Below are 21,001 nucleotides of genomic sequence, written 5' to 3'. Positions count from 1 at the left end.
CCTCTCTCCCTTAGCTTTGTGTTTTTGCAGTTGTACCACTCCCCATTCTTTGGTGATGAAAACAACAAGCCACTTTTGCTGCCAAATGAGGTAGGCAAGGATTTTTTTTGTTAATTCTTGTATTTAATTTTTCTAACCTCATTACGTTTGTTGAACATAAATGGTGGTAATGACTGTCCAGCTCAGCTGGAGCAGTTTAAAGGTGGTTCCTACCCCCAGTGCTACAGATGGGAGATTTTCTGTTCCCCAGTCCTGGTGGCTCCTGCTTTATGGCTCTGAATTGAATTTGAGATACTGGGAGATTTTGCTGGTGCTGTTACAGAATCCTGGCCAGAAAGCAGGATGATTTGTGGACTTTTGTGTTTTTTTGCTGGTAGGGGGAGTGCGGGATGAAAACCGAGCGTTAGGTGATATTGGCAGAACCCGTCAGCCCTCTGTGTATAATAACTGGGAGTGGCCAAGAAGCTTTTTGGGGTCGTTTGATAAATTAAACACAAACTTTGTGGAGTATTAATGCTGGGATGGGGTCCTGGTGACCCGAACACAGCAGCCCTCCGGGTGACGGTTTCCCCTCCTGTTTGGTTCGGGTGCTCAGGCAGTGGGAGCCCTGGGGAGATGAGAGCAAGAGACATGATAACTTTTCATCCCTGGAGCTTGAATGAAGATATGGTGTAATTTGTCACGGCAGCTACATCTAACCTGTCCTGTTTGCCATATTAATCTCACGTGAAGTGTAAAACCAGCAGGGTGAGTGGCAGATACCGTGTAGTGCTGCTCTGTACCTGGTTCTGGTCCCACAGCCCAGGGCAGCGCTCAGCAAGGAACACACTGGTGCCTATCGGGAGTCAGTGCCCATGTCGTGCTGTCACTGTCCTGACGGGCTTTAGGGCGCACAGCGGGGTGCGGAGATTGGTTTTTAACGATGTGACTGCTGTTTTGGTTGCAGACCTTTGAGAGATCGGTGCAGCTCCTGGATCAAATTCCTTCTTACGACACACACAAGATCGCGGTGCTCTACGTTGGAGAAGGGCAGGTGAGCTGCGTGCAGGTGCATTAACCCTTGAACGAGCACCTCTTGACACAGTGTGGGCTGTGTGAAGCCCTCTTGACACAGTGCCTGTGTAAAGGAGGGCAATAACCTCATCACTGTGCTGATTGAGCACTCCTGGCGTTCAGCATGGGACTCCCGTGTTCTTATTTCCTAGAGCAACAATGAAATTGCAATTCTGTCAAACGAACACGGATCCTATCGCTACACGGAGTTCCTGACCGGGCTGGGGAAGCTCATTGAGCTCAAAGACTGTCAGCCAGATAAAATTTACCTCGGTGGCCTGGACGTGTGTGGGGAGGATGGACAGTTTACCTACTGCTGGCACGATGACATTATGCAAGGTAAGGTGGCTCCAGGGGTTGGAATTGGTAGGATGGTATTTTCTCCCCTGGTGTCTGACCTGCTTTCTACAAACTCTTTCCTTTCCAAGGATGTGGTAAAGGTGACCCGTGGCTCTGTTCTCCTCCCATTCCCTCTCTGGTATCTCTGCAAACCGTGTGTTAAAGTTTGCGAGAGATGCATACCTGCCTTATTTAAGTAAAAAAAGAATCAGACCACTTACTTTTAAAACATTCTACTCTGTTAAAGGTTGATACAGTTTGGTGTCAAGGTTTGTAGAATAAGCAGTTTGTTCTCAAGCTGCTATGAAGCTGTTAATTGAGGGTTGTGTGTGCATGTCAAAACGCTGCTAATTGTTCCTCTGCAGAACAGCACTGAAGGCAGGAGGGTTGTCGTTACTGTGGTTGTTGCTAATTGACCTGCAGCATTACCAGCTCCTGCAGCACCAAGCCGTGCAGATACCACCCAGAATCCAACAAGCCACGAGGAACTTCCAAATATTTGGTTTTTATTTGGTTGTCACTAGTGGGGCCAAACCCATCGAGGGAACACAACTTGTATTTTTTATTATTGTGGTGCTGGTACTACTTTGTCTTCCAACAAGTGCTGCACGTTGACCATCACAGCTGGCAGCGCTGCCTTCCCAGACCAGCCTAAGGCTCTTTCTGTTTCCCCTTCAGCCATTTTCCACATCGCTACCCTGATGCCCACAAAGGATTTGGATAAATATCGCTGTGACAAGAAAAGGCACCTCGGGAATGATTTTGTTTCTATCGTTTACAATGATTCTGGAGAAGACTTTAAGCTGGGAACAATAAAGGTACAAGATTTTATTTGTGGGTATAAAAAGGCATATGACTGTTTGTAAACCCTTAATCTAACGTGTTATCTTAGCAGTGTTGAGATAATGAATGGAGTTTTTTAGCCTTGGTGTGTTTACATGTGTTGGTTTGTGGCACTCAGAAGAATCATGATGATCATTAAAATGTATCTGACTGTTGTATTGTTTGCTCCTTAGGGTCAGTTCAACTTTGTGCATGTTATCATCACACCTCTTGACTATGACTGTAACCTGGTGACGCTGCAGTGTCGGAAAGGTAGGAACTCCAGCAGCCTTTGGCCTCAGTCTTTCCTGGACTGGTGGTGATGCCACAACTGCCTTCGCTTGCCTGTGGTTGTGTTGTGAAAGTAAAAAAAACTTAGAGGATAAATTCTCTGAAACCAATTTGCTGCCCAGTTACATCTGGATATGTCCCGTGGTGGTCCCAGCTTTGGCCTCTGTCCTTCCCAACGCCACAGGACCCGATGTTTGACAGCTGTTGTGGCTCTGTGCGCGTTCAGCAGCACCGGTGCCATCATCTGCGGGGCCGTTTGCTTTCCTCCTACCAAAGGGGCACCTCTGGGCTGGTTTTTGTTCACGCTGTAGTTCATGTGACAATGAGCCCCTCAAACTCTCCTCAAACCTTTACAGAGCAGCCAAAATTTGAGAATTTTGAGCCAGTTGTGTTAAGTTGCAGTGCAAGTTCTGTCACAGTTGGAGCTGTAGAACTTGGTGGGAACTTCTGAGATTCTGTAGTGCAATTCTTCATGTTTATGTTACTTATCTGTTTAGTTACTGACAAACTGGTTTGTTCTTAACTGTCTTACAAGAATTTTTTTCTTCTTTTAAAACAAAGACATGGAGGGTCTCGTGGACACGAGTGTCGCCAAGGTTATCTCTGACAAGAACCTGCCGTTTGTTGCCCGTCAGATGGCTCTGCACGCCAACGTGAGTACCTGGGCTCCCCGAGACCTCCTGCCTATTTGGTAAACCAAATAGATAAGTAAGCTTTCTGCCTCAGTCCTTAAGACACAGTTAGCATGTGAAGAGTTATAACATAAGCTGCATTTCAGTCAGCACTGAAATGTTGTATTGTTGTGGTTATGTGAATGTGCCACCTCTCTTTCCCTGCTTCTTCCCAAATTAGATGGCTTCCCAGGTTCATCACAGTCGGTCAAACCCTACTGACACCTACCCATCCAAATGGATCGCGAGGCTCCGGCACATCAAGCGTCTCAGGCACCGGGTAAGTCAGTTCTTAGTGTTTGGAACTGGGCTCTACTTTAGAGTTTTAGTGTAAATAAGGTGCATTAAATCAACTGTCAAAACCCACTGAATAGGAGGAGGAGTATGTGTAAGAAGGTTAGAAACCAGCTCTTGTGTAGCGATGTAGGTCTGGACTTGGGAGCTTCCAGCTTCCCCAGTGGCAATGGGGTTGTGGACCCTGGTGACAGAGCTGCAGCCCCTTGGCCCCGTGCTGGGGATGGTGGGGCGAGCTGTCCCGATTAACTTGCCCCGTGCAAACGGGGAGAGAACGGAGCTCATCTGCTCTCATTTGACTTTCAGCTACGTGAAGAAACCCAATACCAGACTCCTGGGCTGCCCCTGCAGATGCACCCGTCTGCCCCGGCGAAGCCCCCACCCCAGGCTCCCCAGGACCCCCCGCCCGCCTACGAGACTGGGCAGAGGAAGCGCCTCATCTCCTCGGTGGACGACTTCACCGAGTTCGTGTAGATCCCAGTGGGTCTGTGGCTGTTCTGGGATGGACAAGGCAGCGAGAGCGTTTCACCACCCGCACGGACACGGCGGAGCAGGTTTGCAGACAGCGTGGCTGTGCTGCTTGATGTGGGCTTGGCATTGAACCCGACCGGAGGCTGGAACGTGTCTCTCTCCGCCTGCCATTGCTGTCTGATGAGGACACTGTATCCCCAGCTGATGCTCCAAAAGGACCAATCCTACATGTTTTGTGTTTATTTCGTTTGAGCTGTTTCAGTGCTTCCACCTCTGTTGGGAACGTTCTTGCAGCACCTTTCTCTGGGCTCCTTCTACACCGGTGGCTGGTGGGAGCAGACAAGCTCTGATCCTCTGCATTTCGTCTTGCAGTTGGAAGGTACAGGAGTTGTGGGAACTTTGACACCTTTATTGGGAATGAAATACAAAGCATGGGAAATCAAATTACTATTTCTAAGCTCCCTGGAATCCCAGCTCCTCTCCAGGCCTTGGTGCCTCTTGGCACTTGAACCTTTCAGACTCTCAGCCTTGGTCTGATGTGGCTCCAGGAAGAATTAACTTGGGTTCGCAAGTGACCTGTTGGACATGCTGCTTAAATCCCCAAGGACTTGTCTCCATTTTGAGAGATTCATGGCAAACCCTCCTCGTTAGGCAGAAATGCTTTTGGTACCAGAAGGAGCCCAACCCGGGGAGGTGGTGCCACTCGCTGGGGCAGGAGTCGCTCACGATAAACAAACACGGACCCACTGTCCTCCTGCAGGGATTTAACAAGAGCCCAGCGCCGGCTTCAAGGTTCAGCTGCGGAATTTCCGCTGGTTGCAGCGACGCTGGGGGGCAACTCTCGTCCTTCTCTGTGCGCCCGGTAAAATCCTTTTTTTGACAGACCGTTGAGATGTCTTGGGCCATGGTCTCTGAGTTCTGCCTGTTGCACTAACACCGGGACCGTTTATTTGGGGCCTTGGCTGCTGAAGCCGGTGACAAACGCTCCTCTTGGTGCCGATGTGTGCAGGGACGGGGATTCCGGACCCGCCGTGCGGTAAGACGGTCAGCAGACACTACACTACTAACCTGGGAGAAACCACGTAAGCTGGACAATACTGTGAGTACTTTATCTCCTGATTTGTCAATAAATGAGAAGTGTGTTTTTTTGGCAATGGGCCTGTGCCGTGGAGATGAAGACAAGTGCAATCTGCACACAGAACTGCGAAGTGACAGGCGAGGGGACAAAAGTGATGCTACCAGCTCGTGAAGGGCTGTTCGGGAACGCTAAGTGTATGTTGTGTTTTGAGTGTTTATAAGTCGTAAAGGAAATAAAATATTTGTTATGGTCAGTGCGTTCTCGCTGGCCTGGGAAGATTCAAACTGTGTTTCATGATCATGTAAATTCCTCCTTTCAATTTTCCACTGGGGAGCGTAACAGAAGCACGGGAGCCAGGTCCTAGCAGTCATCTTTTATTTGACCTTGTCATTTTTTTTAAGAAACATCCCCACAGTTACAAAATACAATATTTTTGTTTGCAGTGAAATGCTGACCAGACAGTAACAGTTGGCATATTGGTCACAATTTTCTGCTCTTTTAAAAAAAAGCGCTTATATAAGAAGTCCCTCCCTCTCCCTTTTAAACTAATGGATAAAGGCTTTTATTTAAGCAGCTTGATACTGTTGCATCTTTGTGAGACTTAATAAATAAGAAACCATCTCTGGGTGACTACAAACACAGAAATATACATTCAGGAGTATTTATTATGGGCTGGGGCTGCAAGTCAAGTTCATCGCAGGTGTGAATCGGTAACAAAGCAGCGAAGTGCCTGACGGGGACGGGACCCTGGGAGCCTCACGGGAGTTTGTACAAATAACCGCTGCGATGAGAACTGGGGTGCTGGGGGCTGTGGGGGCGCCCACCGTGTACGGGGCCCTCGCGGGGGTTCCAGAGCTGCTCTCGTGCTGCCAGGGGCAGTTGTCTGAGCAGTTGTCTGAGCCTCTGCTCCTCTGGGACCAGGAGCAGCACTTGGTAAGTCACACGCATCACGTCGCACTCACACTCGGAACAAGCTGGGTAAGAAACGGGCATTTGGGAACAACCATCCTGAGGTCTCACGTGGAGCTGCCTCGTCCCACCTCCCGTGAGCTCATTACGGCTGCTCTGCCTCTTGTCTCCTTCCTGCACCTCACTCCAATTAACAACCTCTGAAATGAGCAGACTTGAGCCAGCGGCGTGAGGAGGGGCTGAGAACCGAACTGTGGTTCTTGAACTGAACTCTTTTTGGCTCTTGAAGACGCAAGAGCTTTCCAAGACCTGCTTGGGTCATTTTACTCACTGAATTTTGCTCCACTGCAGACGGGGACAGATGGATGGGGGGCTGGAGGTTCCAAGGGGCTGCTCTGGGACAGTTGTGCTCAGCTCTCCCATGTAAGAACCCAAATGAGCACTTTCCTATGGAAACCCACCTTTTTTCCAGTTCTCTTGGCCAATAAAAATACCTGCATGCTGACACAGTGCTGCTCGAAGATGAACAACTTGGTTCTGTCTTTGTGGGCGGTTGCTGTTTATGCGACTAAATTCTTCTCCGGTGCTTTTGCTTTTGAGGCACAGCCAGAGAGACTGAAACTTTGGCTTTAAGGACAGACGTAGACCAGAGTTCCTGACTTTCACCCAGGGCCTGTGCTTATCTCACCAAAAAAGATTTTGCTTTATAACCACGTCTGTCTTTGCCCCAGGGAGGAAACACCAAAGGGACAACAAGCTTGAAAACCAGTTTTAGATACCAGAAGAGGTCTGGAGTGGACAGAGCTGTTTGTAAAAGGAGGAACAAATGACTCCTGCAGCACACAAAGCTCTGGCATCAGCCCCAGGCCCCACGGCTGGTCCCACCTGCTCCAGGCACCTGCAGCCCCCAAGGTGGGGTTCCCCATCCCACCTCCTGCCCCTCAACTCCATCATCTCCTCGTCACCTGCCTTTCCTTCCCGCTACAAAAGCTTCACGGTTACCAGGATTAGTTTTGTCCTCTCCACACTCCACTTCCCTCTGTACAATCTGCTCTTCCAACAACCTCTCTGGTGACCAACCACTCTCACTTCAAGTGACCTTCAAGCCACAGCACACTCATTTTCTTCTGCAACCTCTCCACAGCATCTTGTCCTTCATAGCAACTGAGTTTCTCAAAGGTAACTCAGACAGGTTCCAAAACTGTCATCAAGAGCAACCCTGTGCCTTTTAGTCACCTACAGGGACATGGGCAGGCGCCTGGAGCCAAGGAGGCATGCAGACAGCTGTAATAACTCTTCTTTAAAAGTACCTAATTAAATCTTTAAAAATACCTAATTAAATCTTTAAAAGTATGTAACACAGCACGGCAGAAGTGCCGGGAGCTGGATGGGAAGACACAGGAGGTGACATCTCTCAGAAGAGCCCAGAAAGGTCCCCCTGGCTGGTGACACGGGGATGATGCTTCCAGGACCAATCTGCAGCCCAGCACAAGGTCCCCGTCCCCAAGGCCCGAGCAGGTCCTGGGGACACTCCAGCTCCCGCATCCCCGAGCCGGGGGAGCACACGCACCACATGCACACAGACACCCGATCCTTATATACACGGGACATTCCCAGGAAGAAGCACTTAATACATCCTTTAAATAACTCTGACAATAGTGTTCTGTCTCCTATCTACATGTTTCAAACACGTTACCGATGCTATGAAAATATAGCAAACATACAAAAATATATACATTTAAAAAAAAACAAAAAAAAAAAACAAAACACAAACCCAAACATATAAATTACTTACAATATACATAACGTGAAATGGTGCTGATGGAGCGACCGCTTCACCCACCTCTCCCAGCGCCTTGTGCTTCTTGTTGGGAAGATGCCAGGAGGCCCCGGCCCTGCTGGGGGTGCGGGGGCTGCGGTCGCTGCATCAGCATTTGCTCATTTCAGCTTACGATTTAAACAGACAAAAAATACTGCTTTTGTGATATATTATCCCGTCTCGTTAGATCGCATGTGTCATTGTTAGCCGAGGAAAGCATTGTTTAAAGTGCTGGGCAGTACATATGAACAAGTAAACAAAAAAATATATATATACTTAGGTCAATACATTCCTTGGATTAGAAAAGCCAAGCAGGCAGCAGCGCCCGCGGGCCGGGGGGGCCCAGCGGGGCTGGTATGGGGGGTCCCCACGCTCGGGGACGCTGGAGCAGCCGAGGGCTCCGCAAACCGGAGCTGCTGCTTGTCCCCGCTGAGCGCAGCCGGCAGCGCTGCTGACTGCTCGCAACGTCCTTCCTTTTAAATACCGCATCTCTTTAAATACAAATAATAGTACCAATTTCTGGAGGATAAAAGTAGCCAATACTAGAAATTAACTGATCTGGGTGTAGATATCATTTGTATATATATATTTATGCTTAAAAAAAAAAAAAAGGGTTAAATACCTTCTTGAAACCTGTAGCTTTCCTCCACAGTGTGTCTGGTCAACAAAAATGCAAGACAGTTCAAACCTTCAAGGCCTGGGGCTCTCCTGTCCCCCTTCCAGCCGGCACAGCCAGCGGGGGGAGATGAGCCTCGCACGGTCACCCTGTGCAGCCCCTAAAGTGTCCTTGTCACAGTCGCCACAGGCGGCTGTTGGCACATGGTGCCATTTAACAAAACAGACAACTTTATAATACTGCCCTACTGTGTTTTCTGCGCGTACCCCACGCAGCCTCTCCCGGCTGTCCCCGAGGGAAAGGCTGAGCCTTCTCCAACCAACCCCTATCGCTGGAAACCACCGGTGGGGCAGTCGGCACATCTGATGGGGACAGTGGCAGGTCCCTGGGGACGGCGGCAGGTCCCTGGGGATGGCGGCCACCCCATGTGCCCTGGCAGGCACAGCCGCTGTGGCGGGAGCTTTCGGAAGCGGCAGCTCCCGAGGCTCCAGGTCTGCACGGCAGGCACAGCCCACCCTTCGCAAACCCCTTCCCCGGCGCTCTGCCCTGCGTGGGCTCCTCTCCCCGCCGTGCCCAGCACAACGCCCATTATTTAACCGTGGGGTGCACCCTGTTCTTAGCCCGCAGGGGCCGTTTCTTCTTCCCTGCCGGAGCTGCAGCAGTGTAGGGTTTGTGCGGGGGCAGCACAGATGCCGCCACGCTGATGCCTCTGCTGGCTCGAAGGAGCCGGCTGGGCACAGAGCCCCGAATGTTGCTGCCTGATGGGGCAGCAGGAGAGTTTGGGGACAGTGAGGGGTCCCGCAGGGGCTGCAGGTCCATGTCGGAGGAGATTTCGGGTGAGGGCCCCTGCTCTGTGCTGCCTGCACAGTACCTGCTCGTGACGTCCTCTGGCACTGGGGCGACGCTCCGGCGCGAGCGGCGGCTGCGGGAGCCCTGCAGCTGGTGCTCGATGCGGTACACGTCCTCCGTCACCTGGTTGACCCGGTCGAATTGGGCGAGCAGCATCTCAAAGAGGGAGAGGAGCCTCTGGATGTCGGCGTCCACTTCCAGGCTGTCGCGAGTGCTCAGCACGAGGCTCAGCCCGTCCAGCTGGCTGGAGGATGTGGAGGCCCTGGAGCTGTCGGAGGCGGCGCTGGGAGTGGGGCCCCGAAAGGACTTGGAGTCGCTGGAGTCTCGGGATGGCAGCGGCTCCATCCCCTCAAATCTCACCTTGTGCCGGAACTGCAAGAGAAGAGGCGAGTGGGAGTTATTTCGGGGAACACTGTGCTGGGGCACCGCGTCCTGCTCCGAGCAGCCCCAGGGCTGTTCCCGGCCATTGCTGGTGGGTCAGGCCATGGCAGGGACCTGGGGACAGATCACAGGTAAAAACATGTGGAACTCTGTGACTGAGAACTGGCAGCAGATGCCTCCACAACACCCCATAACTAATGCAACTTTTGGGCCTCCAGGAATGGCCACTGCTCCAGCCCTCACGTGCTGGAGGAACCTGACTGTGAAGAGCAGCAGAGGGCAGCCAGAGGCAAAGGAAGGCTGAGGATGTTGCTTCTCTGCAGCTAGACCCTTTCTCCACGGAGCCTCCCAAGATGCACCCACCTCCTTGGCTTTGCTGAAGCCCATCCACATCTTCAGCCTGCGCACGAAAAGCTCCACCATCTCGTAGTCCTGGGGCTCAAAGGCAGGACGGTACAGCTCAAAGTGCATTTCCCGGTAGCTGTAGATCAGCACCGCAGTGAACAGCCTCAGCACGATCCACACCTCCAGGACGATGTAGCTGGTGCAGAACAGGTAGTAGAGGCCCGAGGAGCCAGGCAAGGGGGGCCGGAGGGTCGTGCTGCCCCGCAGCATGGCCAGGAGCAGCAGGAGGCTGCTGCCCACACTGCGAAATGACTCCGAGGAGGAGGAGAAGAGCTGTGAAGGGGACGTTGGAGATGTAACAGAATCACAGAACCATTTTGGTTGGAAGAGATCTTCAAATCCAATTGTTACCCCACCCCTGGCACTACCCCATGTCCCTGAGAACCTCATCTGTGTCTGTTCAACCACGCCAGGGATGGTGACTCCAGCACTGCCCTGGGCAGCCTGTTCCAATGCCCAACACCCCTTTGGGGAAGAAATTGTTCCAAGATCCAACCTCAGCCTCCCCTGGTGCAGCTTGAGGCCACTTCCTCTGGTCCTGGCGCTTGTTCCTGGGGAGCAGAGCCCGACCCCCCCTGGTTCCAACCTCCTTTCAGGCAGTTCAGAGATCAGAAGGTCTCCCCTCAGCTCCTGTTCTCCAGGCTGACAACTACGTCACCCTCTCTCCTCAGTGTAAATCCTCACAAGCAGCTACCCCAGTTCATTGTCTCTGAAGGCAGCAGAACCAGACACACAAATACATGTGCTGCAAAGAAAAACCTTCCTCCAGAACCTCTGTCTTGCTCCATCCAACCCCAGCTGTGGCAAAATATCCTCCTGTCCCCCGATACTCACTACTCCATCCTGCACAGCATGAGCCCTGAGGAGCAGCCCAGAAATGGTCTGTGACAAGGACAGGTCACAGACACAGCCCCTGCCCAAAGCCACCCAGCCTGTGGCAGACAAGGCTCCCTGCACAGGCTGGAGGTCACAGTCATGGCGTGGTGAGGAACGAGGGACAACACGGCCCTTGCAGGTACTCACCAGGAAGCCAAGCTGTGCGTAGGCCAGGAGGAGCACGGCGAACGCCAGCGCCGCGGCGGCCAGCTCCTTTGCTGACTTCTGAAAGGTCTTCCCAAAGACAGACCATTGCCTGACGAACCGCAGCTGTTGGGCGGCCTGGGACCGACAGAGAGGATGGCGTCACCACAGCAGCCCCTGGCAGAGGCTGCTGCCAGACCCTGCCAGCCCTTTCCACACCCACCAGCAGAGAGAGACACAGCAGAGCTGCCTGGGAGCGTGCGGCCGCGCTGCCCCCACCCCGTCCTGCGGCAGGGTCTGGACGCAGGAGCAGCCCCAGCACGTTCCACCAGCGCCTGCGCAGCAGGACCACGCTCCTGTGCTTGGTTTTACTGCAAAGTCCTGCTGACGGACTGCCCACGGCTGACGAGCTGGCACAGGAGCACCAAAGCCTGGCAAAGGACATCCCTGTCCCCGTGCTGCACCCACTCAGCCCTCTCCATACCTGCACGGTCAGGAGGAAGAGGAGGGACGCAGCCAAGGTGCTGAAGACAGTGTTGAGAATGGCCACCTGGTAGAAGTTGGTGAAGCCTTTGCGGTTGTTGAGGTACTTGAGCCACTGCTGGTCGGCCAGGGTGGCCTGGCTGAGGTGCACCACCACCGTGCAGGTGCTCAGCAGGATGAACACCCACTGGCCGTAGTTGCCCCACAGAGTGAAGTAAGCCCGGCCTTCCTTCTTGATGGACAGTGACTCGGACACCACAAAGTAGACCACAAACACCATGAGGAAGACCTGGGGGAAGAATGGAGAGGTCACCAGGGAAGGAGAGGGCAATGCCCGAGCCCTGTGCTGCACCAGGGACCCTGCAGCACCACGGGACAGCAAAACCCCACGTACTGGGCTGAGTTCTGCCAGCCCGCGGCTGGAATCATAGAATCATTGTGCTTGGAGGATACCCTCAAGATCACGGAGTCCAGCCATAAGCTAACTCTAGCACCAACCCATGTCCCTAAGAACCTCATCTATGAGTCTGTAGCACACCCTGAGTCCTTCCCTGCCTCCCTCACCCCATCCACACCCCATTGTTCCCTTGTGCCCTGGCAGGGCAGCTCCCCAAACCACATCCCATGCGCTTGTGACAGGGTGGCAGAACCCCGGCAGGGTCCCTGGGGACATGGCCGATGTCCCGTTGAGGACAGAACAACAAAAACCTCCAGTTCCCACAGTGACAGGCACAAATTCAAGGGAGCAAAGAGGCCGAGACAAGACCGAGAAATGCTGCCAGACAGGAGGAATGTTCGTCCCCTCCAGCAGCACCAGGGATGTTTCTGTGTGCTGCTCAGGCCTGGAAGTGAAGCGGTGACAGGCGTGGGGACAAGTGGCCTCAGGCAGAGTCCCCCAAGCCCTCCGTGCAGTGACCGAGAGGAAGAGGAGGGTCGGGGGGCAGCACTGCACTGACCATCATGAGAAGCTGCAACGTGACACCCGCGCTGAGCCGCAGCAGTGGGAAGGGGCTGACGGTGACAGCAGTGATGGCCTGGCCGGTCCCCAGGAGCTCCAGCTGCAGGGTGATGGCAGCGTGCAGGTCCACGCTGGGGTTGTACTGCACCAGCTCCACAAAGACCACCCGGCTCCTGGGGATGGGAGAAAAGCAGCTCAGGGCGCTTGGACAGCATTGACCCAGGGCTGGTGTCACAGTTCAGTGGGATCACCGATCCCCTCTGTCCCATGACAACCCAGCAGCGCACCGGGTGACAGCAGGATGTGTCCTTCACCCCGCCACACTCACATGTTGTCAATCCAGGTGTGCTGCTGAAGGAACTGCAGCTGAGCCCTGCTCTCCTCCAGAGAAGCCCCCAGCTCCTGCACGTAACCACTGCTGTCGTAGAATGAGATGTAACCCCAGTACCAGACCCTGCAGAGGAATGAGGAGTTGTAGGGTGACACATTGGGACAGAGCAGCCACCGGTGTGCTCTCCTACATGGCAGGGCAAGAGCAAGGGTGCAGATGCAGACCTGACCCCTGTACTGCACATCCAAGGGTCACAGCTGCCTCATTCTTTATTTCATGAGATAAATTACAGAAGTGCATTGATCCATCTTAGTGAAAAGATGCAATCACAGAATCACAGAACAGTCTGGGTTGAAGGGACCTTCCCAGCTCCCCCAGTGCCACCCCTGCCATGAGCATCTTCACCAGCTCAGGTTGCTCGGAGCCCCGTCCAGCCTGGCCTGGGATGTCTCCAGGGATGGTTCATCCACCACCTTTCTGGGCAACCTGGGCCAGGCTCTCACCACGCTCAGGGGAAAAAATGTCTTCCTCATGTCCAGCCCGAATTTATTTTGCTTTAAAACCAAGGTCTTTGGCAGATGGAGCAGGGGGTGTAGGTGCAGGTGCTCCTTACCCTGTCAGGTCGGGCGGTGAGTAGGACCATGCTGCTGTCACGTTCACGGCTGCCCTTTCCCAGCCAGCTGCATAGTCTGTGGTGGAAAAGCCGTGCGGGTCGGTGCAGCTGCTGCCGGCAGCCGTGTCCAGGCTGTGCAGCACGTCCTGGGCCGTGCGCTGGCACTCGGCTGGAATGAGAGCAACACTGTCACCCCAGGGGAGCCCAGCCCAGTACCAGGGCACAGCTCCCTTCTGTACAAGCCCCCTCCATGTCTCCAGTCACACCTCCAAAAATCACAGAATTGTTTTGGTTGGAAAAGACCCTCAAGACCATCAAGCCCAACTGTTACCCCACCCCTGGCACTACCCCATGTCCCTGAGAACCTCATCTCCGCGTCTGCTCAACCCCTTCAGGGATGGTGACTCCACCACTGCCCTGGGCAGCCTGTTCCAATGCCCGACAGCCCTTTGGGGAAGAAATTGTTCCCCAGATCCAACCTCAGCCTCCCCTGGTGCAGCTTGAGGCTGCTTCCTCTGGTCCTGGCGCTTGTTCCTTGGGAGCAGAGCCTGACCCCCCCATCTCCAAGCTCCTTTCAGGCAGTTCAGAGATCAGAAGGTCTCCCCTCAGCTCCTGTTCTCCAGGCTGACAACTACGTCACCCTCTCTCCTCAGTGCAAATCCCCACAAGCGGCTACCCCAGTTCATTGTCTCTGAAGGCAGCAGAACCAGACACACAAATACATGTGCTGCAAAGAAAAACCTTCCTCCAGAACCTCCGTCTTGCTCCATCCAACCCCAGCTGCACCCAGCCCCAGCCACTTTGTCCCTCCAGCAATGTCCCCCCGCTGTGACAGCAGAGCTGTGGTCACTGTCCCACGTACCCTCCTGCAGCCGGAGCTGCCGCAGCCGCGCTGTCCCCAGCGTTGTGCTGGAGCTCTCCTGCGCCGAGCGGTTGTTGTACAGGTATGGCAGGAACACCTGGGACATCCAGACCCAGAACTGGTCTGACCTGCAATGGGGAGAAGACATGAGAGGCCGAGCCCCACAGCAGCTGCATCAGGGCTGGCCCTGCGTGTCTCACTCATGACCAACAGAGTTTTGGGGAGGTCACCCCGGCTGCCCCCCTCCCAGAGCAGTGCAGAGGCAGCACCTCCATCCATCCAAGCACTGGGGCCAGGACAATATTTATTTGACATGCAAGATCTAAAGGTGACTGAATCCATCCCATATGGATCAGAGCATATGGATCAGAGCAGAGGGGCTGTGGCAGCACAATGGAACAGAGATGATATTTAGAGCAGATTCTGCTCTGCTCTCCCCCTTTTCACCACTTTCACACCCAAAACTCCAGTGAGTTCACTGTAATCATTCCCGATTCATATGGTGGTGAATCAAAGTTTCTGGACTTTGTGGCACAGACAAGTCACATCTATTTGCACAGAGAATCGAGAGGTCTGTACGAGCCGGGTACAAAGACAGCGTTGATCCCAGGCAGTCGTTCCAACGTCAGCCTGGACACTGGAGTTCCCAGTGGTGTGGAAACCCAGCTGGGAAAATTTAACCCAGTTAAACCATACGTGCAGAGCAAGGAAGGGAAGGACTCCGTATTTATACGAGATGTTATTTTTGGTTCTAATGACTGTTTATGGCTAAACCCTACAGTTGTAAATTCTAGAGACAGAGCAAACTCGTGTCCTTTAAACCAGATACAGAAAGATAAACACCTGTAATTCACATAGACCCTTCTCACTAAGGAAAAAATCAAAATTCAAAGAAATTAAAGCTCTCAACCCCTACAGGTCCCTGTAGCAGAACCACAGGGACAAAAAGGGATGTGCTCACTGCCACACTGTGTCTGCCACCAGAGGCACCAGTGCTCCCCAGTCAAGAACTTACAGGAGCAGCTGGAGCGGGAACCCCAGAGCCAGCCCCAGAGCCAGCCCTGCACAGCTACTCTGAGATTAAATATCTGGTTCTTCCCCATGCCCGGGTCCTTTGTGATCTGGTACCTCTTGATGCGGAGGAATTCGTTGCTGCCCAACTGCTGCTTGATGGAGCTGCGCAAAAGGAAGGCTCTGCTGTTGCGGGAGGCGTCTCCATAGTTGGTGAGCAGGATCACCAGCAAGAACATCATGTAAATGAGGAAATTCTGCAAACAGAGGAGAAAGGGATCACATCAGAGCACAGGGTGTCAGTTCGCAGCCCCACAGCAGATCAGAGCTTCTCACCGCCTGCCATGCAGGACCAGGACCCTAACCTCGCTGTTCTTTCTTTTTCCATATAGGAAGCAGTTTAAAATGAAACCCAGACCACAGGCTCACAACATTTGTTGTTCAAAGCAGCCAGGCCGGCACCAGATGTTTAAGCTGATACGCATTGCACAACCTCCCTGTACAAGCTCCTATACACTGGCAGCTTGTATACGATAGTTCTGGGGGTTTCCATCCTTTAAGGGGAAATCACGCAGTTAAAAATAACTTGACTCGGTGAAAGCAGCTGTGTGTTCCAAGCACAAGTGCAGAGGATTAGTGCTGAATGAGCTACAAGAGATGGAAACTTCTGCTCCTAGGTGGGGAGTTAATGTTTTTCACAAGACTCAATTAATGAATTTTCTTGTGCAAGTTGGTTTCTACTGGTCACTGCAAACTTTGCCCTAACCTCAAACACCTGAATTATGGGGTCAAACACACCAGTTGCTCCCCATCAGCCCCCTTGATGGTTCTGCCTTCCATCCACCTCACATCTCAGAGCTTCACAGAGCAGATGAATGTCACTGTCAGTCTTGTACAGATGGGGAAACTGAGGCAGAGACTAGAGATGTGCCTACTAGCTCAGGTGATCACAGATGGACTGGGAGGACCCGCGCAAGGCTGTGTCTCAGCTCCTGGAGCCTTTCCCCCTGCCCTGGGCACCATTTGGGACATCTCACCTTCAGCATTCTGTGGAGCAGTTTGACCTTCCTGGCCTCCTCCTTGGCCTGGAACAAGGCAAAGCCCTGGGGGGGGCGCACCTTGCTGATCTTCTCAGAAACATGTTCCACAAATGGATGCTCCACCAAGGTATCATCTTCCTCTGGGTGCAGGCGCTTGGCAACCAGTGAGAAGTAGAGGGCTTCCAGCAGAACCTGGGGGACACGTGGTGTCAAGGCCAGGGGACAGTGGTGCCACCAGAAACCCTCCAACACAGCCAGTGAGCGGGACATGGCTGCTTAGCAGCTCTGGGAGTGGCAACGTAAACTCTAAAACAAATTGCCACTGGCACTGCCTCTCCTGCAGCTGCTGTGCAGCCTTCTCCTATGGAGACACGGAGATGGGACAGAGCATTCGCACAGTGACTTGATTACCGTCTGGACAAGCTGTTAATTACAGCTAATACACACGTGTACAGATACGTGCTTGTGTCCTTGTGGTATCCTCACCTTCAGGGGCTCCCAGACCAAGAAAGATGCCAAAAAGCTGAATATCCCTGAGATGAGCCACATGAGGGCAACACTGGAGGAAAAGCCCACACCGATCCATACGGAGACCCCCGCGGAGGTGGCAAAGAGCAGGAGGCTGATGCCGTGAGCCAGATAGGAGCACCAGGCTGGCAGCAAGCGCTTCCTGAACGTTTGGTCTGCAACTGGAAGGAGGGAAGGAAAACAAGAATAAACCTGACTGCAAAAGGGTCTCAGTGGGGACAGGACAGGCTGAGCACAGCACTCATCCCAGCAGAGAGCTTGCCACCAGCCCTGGGGAGTGTGGAGGGATTGTCCCAGCCATGTCCCACTGAGCAGGGACAGGGACAGCACACACAGCCAGCCTCCTACTGCAAACAGGATGGGAAGGTGAAGGAGGTGGAATGCTGATCTGGGAGGTGGGATGGGTTCCCAGCTTTCTCTCAGAGCCCCAGGACCCTGGGCAGGCCCAGCCTGGCTGGAGGTGCTGCTGTCCAACCCAGGAAAAGCCCCAGATTTGTTGCTCCGGCTAAATTCCAACTGCCAAGCCACCCTGCCCTGGGCTTGCTTGGCGCAGCTTCCTTCAGCCACTCCTGCAACCCAACACCTGCACAAAGATACTACAGCCATTCCTCAAATGAGATGAAATGCTGGATTTCAACAGACTCAAGAGGACTGCTGCTCTGTCCGATTTTCCTGCAGCACCCTGCCCCAGGGAAGCCAAGAGTTTGTGCTATGAGAACCGACACCGAGCTGCTCCGCAGGGCACCTGGGCACTTGTCACCTCCCAGACCCTGCGGGGACCGACAGCCCTTCCCTGCCTTGCGCCAGCCCAGCTGACGTTACGCGACCCCCGAGGAAGTCTCTTCTCCGTTGTTTTGCTTTGCTTGTTGGTTTGAACTTTTATTTGTGTTTGACTCCCTCTCCCTTCTGGTTATGTACAGACTGACTCTCCTGCTGGAAGGACGCATGGATGGATGGATGGGCTGATGGCTGCAGGGCAGAGTAACGGGGAAGCAGCAAGTGAAGCTTCCCCAGGGGGCGTGGGAGGGATTGTCACAACAAGTGGTGGCTCACTGAGATTCAGGCTCCAAGAGAAGCTGTCAGGAAAAAAGCAAATCTATCCCAAGCTGGGGAGCAGCCTTTCCCAAGGCTTTTTATTCTCTTTTCCTGCCTGTGCCTCCCAAGGGCTGCTGTGTGCAATGGCCCCTCTGTTCCTACATCCCCCCCAATGCTGGCACAGCCCTGTGACCCTGGTACCTGTCCAGGTGGACCTGGCTGATCTGCTGATGTCCCTGGGAGGAGCTGCCACACTCTGGCCTTTGTCATTCAGCTTCTGCATCATGACAGTCTCCACCTTCTCCCCGAACACACTGGACCTGCCAAGGCGAAGGGGTGACACTGCTGAGCCATGCCACCGTGGGCTCTGGCACCGAGGTGGGCTGCACTCCAGTGCTGACACCAGTGCCACAGCCCCAGACAGGTTAGAAGCACCCTGAGAGCAGCCCAGGCTGCCGGGGCACTTTGTCAGGAGACCACAAAGCTCTGCAGACACATCTGGGGCTTTAAGTGGACATTCCAGGTGGCTTCTGGAAGGTTGGCACTGCCCTCCAGGAGCTCTGGCTGGGTGTGCTGTAGGGATCGTGGCCAGTAAGGACACAGGGACTTGTGACAAAGCTGACCGAGGCATCTGCAATGTCCCCAAGCACATCTCAGCTCACTGGGGGTGGGTGCCAGCAGCTGCTGCAGAGCTGGGCAGGAGGGTGAGGGACAGGAGGCGCTGGCCCAGCTTATACCGAATATCCTTATTATTTCAAGTATTATAAGTATTTGCTTATACTCAGTCCCCCAAATACTCACAGGCCTGATATAAGATCCGTGTCAGCCCTCATGTACGGCCCGAGGTCCTGGGAGTGTGAGATGCCGCTGGCTCCGTCTGCCAGGATCTGCCGGATCAGATCCTCGTCTGGGGAGAGAGTGTGAATGGCTTTGGCAGGAGCAGAGCAGGCAGCACCACACAGGGGTGGCTCTGACCACACGGGCTCAGCCACGCTTGTGAGCTGAGGAGGAGGATGGCCAGGGTGAGGCCCTGCTCCCCTCCCGCCTGTCTTCTAGCTCCTGTCCACCCCCAGTTTGTCTGTGGAGCCTGGCCTGCTGCACCAGGGGAGGTTGGATCTTGGGAACAATTTCTTCCCCAAAGGGCTGTGGGGCATTGGAACAGGCTGCCCAGGGCAGTGCTGGAGTCACCATCCCTGGAGGGGTGAACAGACGTGAAGATGAGGTTCTCAGGGACATGGGGTAGTGCTAGATTTACATTATGGTTGGACTTGATGATCTTGAGGGTCTCTTCCAAACAAAATGATTCTATCAAACTGCTGGTACAGGAGGCCAAGTTCTTCACCTTCTCCAGGCACGTACAGCGGCTCAGAGCCCCACTGTGCTCTTGCAGCTGGTGCAGAAGTGCTGCTCACTTGCAACATTAAGATCCCAGGGGAACTGACCTCTCCTTGCTACTGGCCTGCCAACACAGTGACCACTTGCTGCAGACTGACCCACAGCAGCATTTCTGCTTTCCCAGGCTGAAATCCCCATGAAGGAAACACGACCCACCCTCCTCTTCTGCCTTTCCCATTGAAAACAGGGTGATGACAGCAGGTTCTGCTCTTCTGCCTTTTCCAGAGCTGAGTTCCCAGGGACCCAGCTGCTCATCCTGCCCATCCCTGGGGCGTTCAAACCCTGGCACGGAACAATGCTCCTTGCACACCCACCTGAGGCAGAGAAATAGCGAGGCTGTCCCTGGTGAATGCCAAGCGACAAGCTGTCCTCCTCAGCTGCCAACGGGGCCTCCAGGCCAAGGTGACGGCTGGCCCGGCCCCTCTTCAGCTTCTGGATGGTGTTGCCCATGATGGAGGGGTCGCTGAGGAGGTCTGGCCAGCTGAGCAGGGCCTCACTGGATGGCCAGCGCACCAGGCTGTGGGGACACAAGAACAGGCCATCAAGGGGGCATGGGGACAGGGAGCTGGAGAAAAGCACCTGACTAGGGCATGGGGCTGTCTAGGAGGGGAACAGCTCTGGGAACACAAACCTCAGCGTACCTAAGCAGAAAACTAAACTCCTACTTGCACCATCCCCAGAAACCTACTCACCTTTTGGAGTCCTCCAAGAACAGATCTGTTCTGGTTTGCTCAGAGAAGGCCTATGGATGAAGCAAAGGCATTTCAGGCACATGACACTGGTTTGTTCTCTGTTCAAACATCAAGAGTCACTGGAAACCTGGAGCCTGAGCTGCCATTAGCCCTGGGTCTGCAGCCCCAGGAGCCCACTCTCCTTTAGATAACGCCCAGGGAAGATCCACACTCAGAGAGACGGAGCAGTGGCTGGAAACAGCTTGAGTTCAGCTCCCAGGACCAGCTGGGGCAGAAATGTGGGTGCACACAGAGTGCTGGGGCCCTCCCTCATCTCCGGTATTTGCTAAAGGCACCTGAATGCACCAGTTCTTGCACTCACAGCCGTGGCTGGACACTATGTCTGTGCCAGGGGGCACACACACCCTGGCCAGATTTGGGGTGGGGAGCAGGTTACCTCTGCCCGGAGCCCTGGGAAGGTGGGGAAGGAGCTGTCCAGGATTGAGGAGTCCAGGTAGTTGTCGATCTCTAAGGACTGCTGGTCTGAGTGGGTCAGGGTGTGGCTGATGGAGACCTGCAGGAGGGTTGAGCAGAAAGGGGAGGGATGGAGATGACAACATCACGGTGGCTCAGAGCCCTGATGCTCAGTGCCTCCCATCAGCTCCCTGTTCTGCTCAGAAGCTCCACCTCAGGCTGTGGGATCTCAGTTCTGCCCAGCAGGGCTGGGAACAGTCACAGGCACATCCTCCCCCACCTCCCAAGCACTTGCACCCACAGGCACCATAGCCCAGTGCCATCCCAGGTACCAGTTCCCAGGAAGCCACCAGGAAGTTTGCAGCCTCCAATGAAGCAAGGAGCACCCACAGGAACAAGAAGTATCAGACACATTTGCTGCTCATCAGTCACTAAGCAGCTGGCTGCAGTACTTAATGGGGCTGCTAATTGTGTCTAACTAGTCATTAAATCCCCAGCTAATCCTTTCACAGCTGTCTAAGCCCAGCTCTGCTCAGATAGCTGAGTTTGTACCCAGGGCAGGCGTTTCATTAGCAACACTCT

The 21,001-nt window shown here is 53.9% G+C and overlaps 2 protein-coding genes across 9 annotated transcripts in view; one reads left to right on the top strand and one right to left on the bottom strand.

Annotated features, from left to right (window-relative positions):
* Positions 1-5,303, top strand: part of TSC2 (TSC complex subunit 2) — a 33,005-nt gene extending 27,702 nt beyond the window's left edge. For all 7 annotated transcript variants that reach the window (XM_065031225.1, XM_065031224.1, XM_065031223.1 and 4 more), the window contains 8 exons: positions 15-90; positions 947-1,033; positions 1,206-1,392; positions 2,071-2,210; positions 2,409-2,487; positions 3,067-3,158; positions 3,358-3,456; positions 3,777-5,303. In XM_065031225.1, the coding sequence (XP_064887297.1) occupies positions 15-90; positions 947-1,033; positions 1,206-1,392; positions 2,071-2,210; positions 2,409-2,487; positions 3,067-3,158; positions 3,358-3,456; positions 3,777-3,944 (928 nt within the window). In that variant the 3' untranslated portion in view covers positions 3,945-5,303. The remainder of the gene's footprint in view (positions 1-14; positions 91-946; positions 1,034-1,205; positions 1,393-2,070; positions 2,211-2,408; positions 2,488-3,066; positions 3,159-3,357; positions 3,457-3,776) is intronic.
* Positions 5,304-5,377: 74 nt separating this feature from the next.
* The window catches only part of PKD1 (polycystin 1, transient receptor potential channel interacting), an 87,782-nt gene continuing 72,158 nt past the window's right edge, over positions 5,378-21,001 (bottom strand). For both annotated transcript variants that reach the window (XM_065031220.1, XM_065031221.1), the window contains exons 31-46: positions 20,403-20,519; positions 19,967-20,016; positions 19,589-19,791; positions 18,681-18,786; positions 18,081-18,199; positions 16,803-17,005; positions 16,314-16,508; positions 15,394-15,533; positions 14,266-14,393; positions 13,404-13,572; positions 12,788-12,913; positions 12,458-12,632; positions 11,503-11,790; positions 11,022-11,156; positions 9,957-10,271; positions 5,378-9,584 (exon numbers count right to left, since the gene is read on the bottom strand). In XM_065031220.1, coding sequence (XP_064887292.1) covers positions 8,952-9,584; positions 9,957-10,271; positions 11,022-11,156; positions 11,503-11,790; positions 12,458-12,632; positions 12,788-12,913; positions 13,404-13,572; positions 14,266-14,393; positions 15,394-15,533; positions 16,314-16,508; positions 16,803-17,005; positions 18,081-18,199; positions 18,681-18,786; positions 19,589-19,791; positions 19,967-20,016; positions 20,403-20,519 — 3,102 coding nt within the window. In that variant the 3' untranslated portion in view covers positions 5,378-8,951. The remainder of the gene's footprint in view (positions 9,585-9,956; positions 10,272-11,021; positions 11,157-11,502; positions 11,791-12,457; positions 12,633-12,787; positions 12,914-13,403; positions 13,573-14,265; positions 14,394-15,393; positions 15,534-16,313; positions 16,509-16,802; positions 17,006-18,080; positions 18,200-18,680; positions 18,787-19,588; positions 19,792-19,966; positions 20,017-20,402; positions 20,520-21,001) is intronic.

The sequence above is a fragment of the Columba livia genome, chromosome 15 (assembly GCF_036013475.1).
Source record: "Columba livia isolate bColLiv1 breed racing homer chromosome 15, bColLiv1.pat.W.v2, whole genome shotgun sequence".
Lineage (NCBI taxonomy): Eukaryota > Metazoa > Chordata > Aves > Columbiformes > Columbidae > Columba > Columba livia.
The sequence above is the reverse complement of the archived record's forward strand: the minus strand, read 5'-3'. Positions and strand labels throughout refer to the sequence as shown.